The 10944-nt window shown below is 52.8% G+C and overlaps 1 protein-coding gene across 1 annotated transcript in view; it reads right to left on the reverse strand.

Annotated features, from left to right (window-relative positions):
* Nucleotides 1-385: 385 nt before the first annotated feature.
* BPIFB4 (BPI fold containing family B member 4) overlaps nt 386-10944 on the reverse strand; it is an 11217-nt gene continuing 658 nt past the window's right edge. Inside the window, exons 2-6 of the mRNA XM_007122372.2 lie at nt 10191-10253; nt 9392-9914; nt 8336-8440; nt 7432-7579; nt 386-661 (exon numbers count right to left, since the gene is read on the reverse strand). Of these exons, the coding sequence (XP_007122434.2) occupies nt 386-661; nt 7432-7579; nt 8336-8440; nt 9392-9914; nt 10191-10253 (1115 nt within the window). The remainder of the gene's footprint in view (nt 662-7431; nt 7580-8335; nt 8441-9391; nt 9915-10190; nt 10254-10944) is intronic.

A 10944-nucleotide genomic window follows, 5' to 3' on the forward strand; every position in this document is an offset into this window, starting at 1 on the left:
ATTCAAACTCTCTGGCCAGCCTTCCAGGCTGCTCACCTGCTCTGATCAGACTACTGCTCTTTCTCTTCCCCAAACCCTCTGGGCTTCCTTACTCTCTGCCTTTACTCACTGCGGTGCAGTGGAAGAGAACAAGTTCTGAAGCCAAACCCAGGCCAGGTTCCGGGCAAGTTACTTAGACTCCCGGAGCCCACATCCTCATCTGTGAAGTGAGGATCATACCCTTTATCCCCCAGAATGGCTGTGACAATTTCACAAGACAATGGGTGGGAAATTCCTGGCACTTGCTAGGCCTTTAGTCAATGGTGCTGCTTCTCCTTCCACCCTCTCCCCGCTGTCAAACCTGACCTGCATTAATGGGTTTAAACTTGGAGCATCCTTCTCCCCCTCATGCTTTGATCCAAAGACGCACCCGATAATGCCCGAAGGCGCAAGGCTCTTTTTGCTGTGGGTGCTGCCTTCTCCGAGGTTCCCAAATGGCTTTCAGGTGGTAGCCGGGGGCTCCCACCATGTCCAGAAGCACGGGGATGCACAGGGCCGAAGGGGTCTCAGGAAAGGCAGACTCAAAGAAGAGGCGCCCTCGGGCTGGGATGGCGCTGGCACGGGGAGGGCCACGCAGAGCAGTGACACCCCTGTGGCTGGAGCAGCACAGAATGTGGAACCACTGGCCAGGGAGTGCAGTCCACCATGCGGTCCGTTGCTTTCCGGGTGACATCATCTGTGAGCAACGCTCCCCAGACCCCCGGTGGAGGTCCCGGCAAAAGGACCACTGGAATACAGAGATGAACATCACCTCCAGGCAAAGCCAAGACACCGAAAAGCGCGTGCAGGGAACACACAGGCTCTCCTCAGCCTTCCTCTCGCTCTGCCAATTCCTTGTTAACCCCCCATGAGACCACCGCCGCCACTGCCACCCAAGCGGTCGCCACCCCCCCCCAACCCCCCCCACCAGCTAGTAAACGTTTTCTGAACAAGGGAACCTTGCCGAGAGGCCGCCTCTGGCACTCAGCCCTTGTTGGTGTCCTGTTGACGCAGCTGGCCGCGCCTCCGGCAAGACCACGGCCAGATGCCTTCACTTGCAGGGACTGGCTGCCAAAGGCCAAGATTCCTCCCATCCCCGCCCGCCGCGGCCCCCTCCCTAGCACTGCGGTGCCGTCCTTGCTGCTTGCGGCCACGAAGTCTCCTCCTAGGCCCGCACGGCGTCCCCAGACCAAGCGCAGCTGCTGCAGTGTTGTCAACCCTCAGCATCCCTGCCACCTGCTGTCCCCCCGGAGCACCTGACACCCCGACTGTGCCCCTGTGAAGCCTGTTCAGCGCGACCCCGGATATTCTACCGCCTATGTCCCCAAGCCCTCCCTCGCTGCCTGCCGTCCAGGGTGTCCTGGAGCCGTGCTCCGCTCAGCACACCAGCTCCTCTGTTGTCACACTCAGCTCAGCGACCTGCTCCTATCACACCACCCACGCCGCTCAGCCATCCGCCCCGCAGCCGGCGCCCCCAGCCTCCCCCGCAGCGCAGGAGGGGTCATCTTTGGCAACTTCTCTCTGAACTCTCTGAGGTCTATCCTTCGGCAGCCCCGAAGCAGCAAAACATTTGAAAACATCGATCTCTCGTATGTGCCCCGCTCCTCCCTTCCTTCCCGTGCACCCTGTATTTAAACCTCATGACAATCCCATGTGGTGGGGACTTCTGTCATCATTGGACAGTAGAGCACCAGTTTCAGCGTCGCAGGCCTAGGAAAGAGTTTCAGCCCTGCCGCCCACGTACTGCACGCCAGCGGGCAGCTTAGCCTCTCAGAGCCCCCACTACCTCGTCTGCAGAATAGGAAGGATAAGTAATCATACCGCCACGACGACAGGTGTGAGTGCTTGGTGCAGCACCCTGCACGGGGTAAGCGCTCAGTAAATGGCTGTGAGAACCTGGATGATGATAATAATGAGGATGAGGTTGATGATGATCTCCATGTGTTGGTTCAAAGGACTTGGCTTCTTGAGTTGCCAGAGAGAGGTCAAGGCTCCACAGTACAAACTACAAGGGCTCAGCCTGGGAGTCCAGGGCTGGGCTGGTGCCCGTAGGGACTACAGTCCACTCCACACTGCTTCTAGCTGCTTCTGGGGCAGGTGATAGGATCTTGGTGCCCAACCCCAAGGTGGGACCTGGGCACAAGCAGGGACTGGCAGGACTTGCAGGGGCATCGAAGGCCAATGCAAATGGCCCACCTAGGGCCTGGGACAAGCAGGCTCTACAGGAGGACACTGGCAGGACCCAACCTTCTCTGTGAACGCTTGACAGATGCCAAACAATTGTTCGGGCCGAAGGGAAGTCCTTAGGCCCAACACCGGACGTTCCAGCCATCCCAGTGCCGCAGCCAGCACCACATGTGATGGAAGAACGGCTCAGTTAACCCACAGAAGCGTGATAAATAATAAGTTGTCGGGCTTTTTAAGCCACTAGGTTTTGGAGTGGTTAGTGATCAGTGATAAATAACTGAAACAGAGTATTTCCTAGGAATCAGCAGCCTCAAAGGCAATTTTATCACACATGCCAGCATCCCATGTTGTGCCTGTTACTTCAATCTGTGGGATGCCTTTGCCCTTTCTCAGCCTCACTTGATTCATCTGAAAAATGGAAGGATTGGACTAGAAGACTACTCTTTCTCCTAGTGAACCTACAACTGAGATTTTAGGTGTGGGATTGAAGGCCAGGGTGGTGAAGTTAGGAAGGAAAGAAATGAATTTCAGAGGCAGGGTCACTCGCAGGACTTTGTGACATTGTGACAAGACTCTGGGGGCTTCCCTGGTGGCGCAGTGGTTGAGAGTCTGCCTGCCGATGCAGGGGATGTGGGTTCGTGCCCCGGTCCGGGAAGATCCCACATGCCTCAGAGCAGCTGGGCCCGTGAGCCATGGCCGCTGAGCCTGCGCGTCCGGAGCCTGTGGTCCGCAACGGGAGAGGCCACAGCAGGGAGAGGCCACGGCATTGAGAGGCCCGTGTACCGCAAAAAAAAAAAAAAAAAAAAAAAAGACTCTGATGAAGTAGCCATTTCAATGAATCTGGAAGGACCTTTGTGAATGATTGGACTAAATGAGTATAACGGATGTGACTTCCAAAACTGGATCATAAAAATGCCATTCAGCTTCCATTCTGTGCCTCTGGGATGCTCAGCCTTTGAACCCAGCACATGGACAGGCCACGTGTAGGTGTTCCGACGACAGCCACCATCAACCACCAGCCAGCTGAGTGAGGAACCCCCCGGGTGACTCCATCCCCCAGACAGCAAGTCACCCCAGCCATTCTTCCCAGCTGAGGCCTGACATCTTGGAGCAGAGATAAGCTGTCCTGACCCACAGAATCTGTGCAAAAACTAAAACTGTGCTTTATGCCATTAAGTTTTCAGATGGTTTGTTACTCAAGATTAGTGGCAGAAACACCTACTAAGTGAGCTCTTTGGAGGGCTCCTAGCATTCGTTATTTGTCAACTACAACTGAAATAGGACATCAGTGGAGTTACCTAAGAAGTCTCATTGCATGTCCTGCCATGAAATTGGCTGCGCTGCAGTGCTTCAAGGAGCAGCCTCGCTCACGTGCAGAGAACTGGAATCCCTGCAATTTTGAGGAGCATCCTTGGTTTATTTGTGGAAACTCAGTATCATCCAAAGCTGATGGAGATGCTTAATAGGGCCTCTTCTCACGTTTACATTTAAATTAACAGTTCATTTGGTTTTGTCATTGTCAACTCAAGATGTAGTGATGGTTTGGTCCATTTCACCGTGAGCCGAAGGAGGAGGGGGCAGTGGGGTCTGAGGCCTGAACAATCAGGCCAGGTGTTGAAGACGCTCTTGATTCAGCAGCACTAATCTCATCGAGCCTCACTCCTCTGTTACACCCGGCACTGCCCCAGAAGTCCCAGCGTGCCAGACCCCTCTTTGTCACTTGGATCGTCCACCCCAAGCTACTCTGCCCAGATTCTAATCTGATCCGCGACTCTTTCTCCTTCCCTAGTCTTCCAAATCCACTTTCTCACTTGGAAAGAATGCCTGAGCATACCCTTTGACTTTTGAGAAATCATAGCCGATGGGAAATGAAATGAGTTATTTATAACCCCAAAATGTACACCACCCCAAAGTTTCAATTCTTTCCAAAATTAAACAGCAGAAAAACTTAAACTTGTTGAAGCCTGTGGGTGTGTTTTAGTGTCTGAGGAAGGGGTATGAGGGCCATATGGAGGGCTTCACCGCCCCTCCTCCAGCACAGGACCAGTGGACAGATGGGGCTGAAGAAGGGGGTGGGGGCAGAGTTTGCAGGGCCCTGTGAGCAGTGGTGAGGGGCTCTGCATTTTGCTCTGGGTGCCATGAAAAGTCCATGGAAGAGCTTGAAGCAGAGAAGGGAGATGACTGGATGTGCAGTTTTAAAAACCCAACCTTCTGGCCGCTGAGTTGGGGGAGAGGATAGTAGGTGCAAGATTGGAAGAACGGAGACCAGTGAGGAGGCCGGAGCAGTGGTTCAGAGGAAAGATGATGGGAGGGGGTAGAAAGGTGGAGGTAGGGACAGAAACAAATGGCTGAATTCATAAGGATTTGTAGGAGGGGTTCTAACATTGGAAGTAGGAACAGAGCAGCCTTAGCCACTGGCCTGGAAATCAAGTTCCTGTCGCCTTCCTGAAGCAGGACTTCCTCCCCTCTAGCCTTTCCCAGGGCAGACTGGACAGGAAGTCCTGCCCTACTTCTCTCTGAGCCCCCTTCCCAGGAGCTAGGATTTGGGTGTTACCAAGGAGACCAGGAGAGAAAGAGACCCTGGAACCTGGGGAAAGGAAGGGTGATAGACTGTGAAGTCCCCTGGAGGGGTCTCTGATGCTGCTTCCTCCTCAGAGAGACCTCTGACCACCCGGTGGTGCCTCCCCCTCCCCCTTCCCTCCCTGATATGTGTCCCCATTTATCCCCCTTATAACCCTCAAGACTATCTCAAAATAGCCTTTTTGTTTACTAATTTACGTGTTCTTGTTTCCTTAGACCTTATTATTATAGGTCTGTCTTGTGGACTAGGATCTAAGCTCCAGGAGGGCAGAGTTGGTAGCCACTTAGTGAATGAATGAATGATGCAGCCAGGAATAAACACAATATATTGGGTTACAATAAACTGTTGCAAATAAACTAAATAGTTTAGCTCCCCAACATTTAAGTGAAAGAAAAAACAAGACATGGGGGGAAAAGGCTTTTTAAAAATCACTGGGAGGAAGAAATATCTTACTTGTGTAAAAGGGACTTCAGTACCTATACGCCCCTTCAAGGCTAGAAGCTGGGATCAAATAAGTCTGTTAAAGCTGCTCTAAATGTGCTGTGTGGCTCTAAACATAGACACGGAGCTGTTTGGCAGATCTGGCCCTGCCTTGCTCTAGGAAGGATCCCTTGGGCATTCTCTTGCCAGCAGGCCAAGTGCCCCTCCTTGTTCTCAGTTTAGCTCTGATCAGAGGTGTAAAAGTTAATAAACAGAAACCTCAAGTGATTAGAGTTGGGAGACCAGAAAGGGGAGCTGTCACATCCCACAACAGCAGAGCCCAACAGGAAGAAGAAAGACTCCTCTTCCCTGATAAGGGCTCTGCGCATGAAAGGCCACGGACTCTTTGTTCACTACAGCCCCAGCGACTTCCTTTCCCCTCTCTATAAAAGGGTTCTCCTTCGCTTGCTGTGGGGGGACTTGCACGTGGCTCACCATGGTGGCAGACCCCCGATTGCAATTTTCTGCCGTGCCTGAATAAGCCCATCTTTGCTGAAGAAATAACTGGCAGTCTATTTGTTCTAGGTCAACAGAGGCAAGAGGTCCCATAGGCTCACACTCTAGAAATTAGCTCTAACCACAGCAAGCACAAATTAAGCACTTACTGTGTGCCAGCCTCAGTGCTAAGCACCTCAGAAAAATAATGATCTCATTAAAATAGCCTCACACTCATTTTAGAGTATTATTATTATTATCCATTTTATAGACGGGAAAACTGAGCATCAGAAGGTTAAGGGGTTCACTAAGTCAGCCAAGTGACAGTGATGGAATGTGAGCCCCATTGTCCTGACTCCAAAATTCTTGCTCTTTAATGACCTCCTGATGCCAGAGTTGAGGTTGGTGATGTATAAAGCTGTCCTGTGGCAGGGGAACCTCGCTATAGAATGCTGTCTGATTGTTTTTAATATGGAGACATTGGCTGTTTCCCTTACTGTCTGGCAGATAGGGTTTCCAGGAGCCGTGGGGTGGGGCTTGGGGAGCAGTTGCTTTGAGCAGACAATACACGGCCAAGATCTAGGTTTCACTGGATGTATAGTCACTGGGCTTTATTTCTAGAAACCAAGGGCTTGTCTGTAAAGAACTGATTTGGGAGCTTCCTTGCTCACTTTGTGGGATGCTGCTACATCCGTGCCTCCCCAGCTTGGACCTGAAGGCATGAGGTGCCTAGTATTTCTGCAAAATCTCTATGGCAGCAAGAGCCTCACTGCCCCTCAGCCACGTCTCCAGCCTCACCTACACAGGAGGACATGGAAGAGTGTGGAAGACATTACTGTGCTCAACGATATACCTGTTTATCCTTCCCTCCTGATCACACCTCCCTACCCCTTGAGGTCAGGCAAGATCACGTGACCTGCTTTGGCCGATGAAATGTCAGCGGAAGTGATGTGCTTCTCTTCCTGGTGGAAGCCTGGAAGTGCTGATGCTTGACTCCCTATGTTTTCTTTGTTCTAGGGACTGTGTAGCTCTGGGGCCAAATTCAGCCCAGGGCTTCTTCTTGCAGCTTACCAACAGAGAAGTGTGGTGTGGAGAGGACATGGGCCCTGCAGCTAAGTCATCAGGTTTAAACCCCAGCTCTGTCACTTTGCAACTGTGTGACCTTGGGCAAGTCACTGTATTTCTTGGTGCCTCGGTTTCCCCACCTGCAAAATAGGGACCATCCTGGTGGTCTCATGGTGCTCTTATGACATTAAATGAGATCAAGTCCCAAAGCCTCAGTGCTGGGCTCAGCAGGTAGCAAGCAGTCAAGAAACATCTCTCAGGAAGATGAGGCAGGAGGGTATCTTATTTTTGCCTCTTTCATCTCACCCCGGGGACCTGAGATGTGCCCATCCACCTTTCTGGACCTGGGCAAATCACATGCTGTGAACATAGAGGGGAGGGGGTGGCAAGAGGGCAACTGAAAGCTGAGAAAGGAGAGGAGACACTTGTTTTTTACATTCATTATCTTAATTCCAAAGGGGAAAAGAATCACCCCCATTTCACAGATAAAGAAAGTGGAGCTCAGAGAGGGGCAACGGAGTTGCCCAAAAGTCACACAGCAAGCGATAATGAAGCTGAAGAGGTTTGAACCCCAGGCTGCTTCCAGAGCCTCTGCTCTTAAATATGGTTTGCCAAAGACAGACCCCCTCCAGCATCTGCCAAGGCACTCCACAGCCCGCTGGTACTCGCCCTCGCAGCAGCTTGACTTTGATACCCCCCAGGAGGGTGTCACATTGCTCCATGACCAGCCGTGGGTAACCCGTGCGCTCCATGGTCAGCTGGACCTTGGCCGTGATGTTCACCTCCACTGCGATGTCCAAGAAGCCAATAAGACTGGAGGAGACCATGGGGCCAGGGAGACAATGCGTCAACTCCCAACCACCACCTCACACCTCGGCTTTTGCTCTGGCTGGCCCCGCCATCTACTATGCTGCTGGCTCACGTCTAGGGGTCCCAAACCAGAAGGCTTCCCTGGTCCCTCAAGCCATCTGTGAACATTTCTATCTCCCCTTAGCCTATGAGAGCTCCAAAGGCTAGGAACAGAGGTCCATAAATGAACTCTATGTATAAATTCTGGTTTCCAAGGTGCCCACCCAATCATCCAGCTTTGTAGGCATGACCTCATCCCATGGGGATAAATCGATGCAAAAGTCCACTGTCTGAGGTTCTCTAACGAACACCACCTACGTGGCAGGCACTGTTCAGCAAGGCCTTTGCTTGCTGTCCCTTGCTGTGGCTGCAGCCACCTGGAAAAGGATATGTCTTATCATGCCCATTGCAGGTGAAGACACTACAGCTCAGTGAAATTAGGGGGACTGGCCTGAGGTCACATTAAAAGAGAGAGTCAGGATCCGAACCCAGGCAGTCCCCAGACTCCAGCCTTGCAGATCTTAACCACCACACAGACTGCCTTTACTGCTCGCCGCTCGGGAGATGACCTGAGCCCAAAGGTATAGGCCATGCGTGTGCTGGTGACACCTCAGGTCTTTTAGTCCCCACATTATGGACAAAGATGGGAGATGACCTGCCCAAGATCTCCCAGCCAGGATGTAGCGGGGCAGGGATCCCTCCGGCACCAAGGGCACACACCTTTTCCCGTTGATGGCCACGCAGGTGTACAAGCTCAGGTAGACGCCCACACCCGGCAGGAGCCACACAGACACCCGAGGGAGAGTCAGCTCCACGATGCGCAGCCTGAACAGGACCGAGAGCGGTGAGAGGGCGGCCAGCCCCACTGCCTGCCACGCTGCTCACCCGGGACCGCCCTCCCTACACCCTCCTCCTCCTCTGCGCCCCATTCATTCCTCCAGACTCCAGAAAGACCTGTGGTTTGTGGATAGAACTTGGAAAACATAGAGAAGTTAAAGGCAAAAAAACACCACGACCCATACTCCCACTGCCTGGAGACCCACCATTTATATGTCCTTGTATTTCCTTTGAATTTTTTTTCATGTAAAGATGCTATTCCTTCTGCCTGTCCCTGCCCTTCTTTGCCTGGTTCCCTCCTACACATTCTTTAGATTTCAGCTCTAGGTCCTCTTCCTCCAGGAAGCCTCCCCTGACCTCTCCACTATACACATCCTCACTTCTCCATGAACTTCTTAGCACTGTTGTAATTGGATTGTTTCCAGGCTTCTTTATTGATGCCATATACCCCACCAAGCTGCAAGCTCTGTGAGGACAAGGGATGTGTCTTGTCTTGGCTCACCATGGTTGTGTCCCTAGTACCAATATAGTGCCCCACACATAGTAGGCACTCTAAATATTGGTTGAATTAAATAGTGAATGTGAGGAGGAGGCTGGGTATAGTTGAAATTATAATATGTATGTATGATCCTTGGGTTTTTTACACCTAGACTATATTACTATGACGATTCTACAGATCAGGGAACTGAGACTCAGAGAGAGGGAAAGAATGGCCCAGAGTCACACACTAATATAAAAGGTTGAACTGGGACTCAAACTCAGGGCTGTCTAACGACAAGACCCCAAATCATACAACTTGGGACTTGAGATGTCCAGTCCTGAGGCCAAGCCCTAAAGTGCACAGGGCACTGAAGACCATCCCTTTTCCAACTCCAGGCCTCTGGGGGTGATCATTCCTGTTTGGAGGTTCATCAGGGAGCTTGACAAGGAGAGCCTGGCCCCTCCTTACCCTGTGATGCCCTGCTGAGGATGCCACCCTCGCCGAGTGCGCCCAGGACGCCCCCTCCTCCGAGAAGTCCTCCATCACCAAGGAGACCACCTCCACCGAGCAGGCCACCTTGGCCCGCTAGGCTGCCGTCGGCTGCCAGTATGCCTCCAGTGCCTAGCAAACCACCTGGGCCCAGCGCCCCAGTGGCTACACCAGGTGGGATCTCTCCAGGCTGCAGCTGTTGCCGGTGAAGTCTGCCCATGGTCGCCGCCACTTCTGCTGACCTGTACTGCCTGTGGCCCCTCCGGCTGCCATATGCACTCTCAGCGTTGCGGTAGTTGCCCTTCCGGAGGTCCCTGATGCTTCCGTCAGACTCAACGATCTCACCGTATTGGTATTTGCCCCCCAGCTGAGCGGTGTTGTCATTGGTCTCAATGTGACCGTACTTGTAATTACTACCAAGCTGGTTGCCGTTGGTATACTCTGGGGGTGGTTCTTGGACATGAAACTCATTGTAGGGAACACCACCGACACCTCGGGGGAATTCAGCGTCTCTGTGGTCATCGTAATGGTGTCGGCCACCACCACCACCCAAGAGACCACCACTGTCACCCAGCAACCCCCCACCACCGTGGCCTCCACCACCCAGCAGCCCCCCACCATTACCACCCAGGAGGCGTCCATCACTGCTGCTACTGCCACCCAGTAAGCTTCCGCCAACCCCACCCAACAGGTCACCACCCCGGCCACCTCCACCTCCACCAAGCAAACCCCCCAGGAGAGGCCCACCACCATCACCACCAGCTTTACCCATGGGCACCTCTCTCAGGGCTGAGCGGAGAGCATCACTTTGCTGCAAGGTGGCCAAGAAGGCTGCAGAGAAGCAAAGGTCTCAGTTAGGGGCTCTTCCCCCTGCAGCCCCCAGGCACTGCCTCGCAGCATTGCTCGGCTCTCTGGGCCCCACTTTTCCCCCTGGTAAAATGCTGAGGTTGAATGGAAAGACTCCTCCAGACCAACCCAGCCCTGACACCCACGGGAACTCGTTAGCTGCTGGCTTTGACCTCTCACACTTTAACTGGATTTCGACAGCACTCAGCCAAACCTGGATAGATTTTCTTCATGATCCTCCCTTCCAGTGCTCCACACTTCACAGCTTAAAAAAACCTACTTCCTTGTGCATTATTCAATCTGATTCCTGGGAAATTTAAGACCAGAATTATTGTCCCCATTTGATGGATAAAGAAATTGAGGCCTGTGACACTTAGGAAATGACCTCATTTTTTATTCTTATGATAGCCTTGGATAGGAATTAGGGCAGGGAATGTGTCCTCATTTGCCAGATGACAAAAGTGAGGCCCCAAGAGTTGAAGGCAGAATCAATATCAGCTCCCATTTTTTTTTTTTTTTTGGAGGTACGCGGGCCTCTCACTGCCGTGGCCTCTCCCATTGCGGAGCACAGGGTCCGGACGCACAGGCTCAGCGGCCATGGCTCACGGGCCCAGCCGCTCCGCGGCATGTGGGATCTTCCCGGACCGGGGCACGAACCCGTGTCCCCTGCATCGGA

The sequence above is a fragment of the Physeter macrocephalus genome, chromosome 14 (assembly GCF_002837175.3).
Source record: "Physeter macrocephalus isolate SW-GA chromosome 14, ASM283717v5, whole genome shotgun sequence".
Classification (NCBI taxonomy): Eukaryota; Metazoa; Chordata; class Mammalia; order Artiodactyla; family Physeteridae; genus Physeter; species Physeter macrocephalus.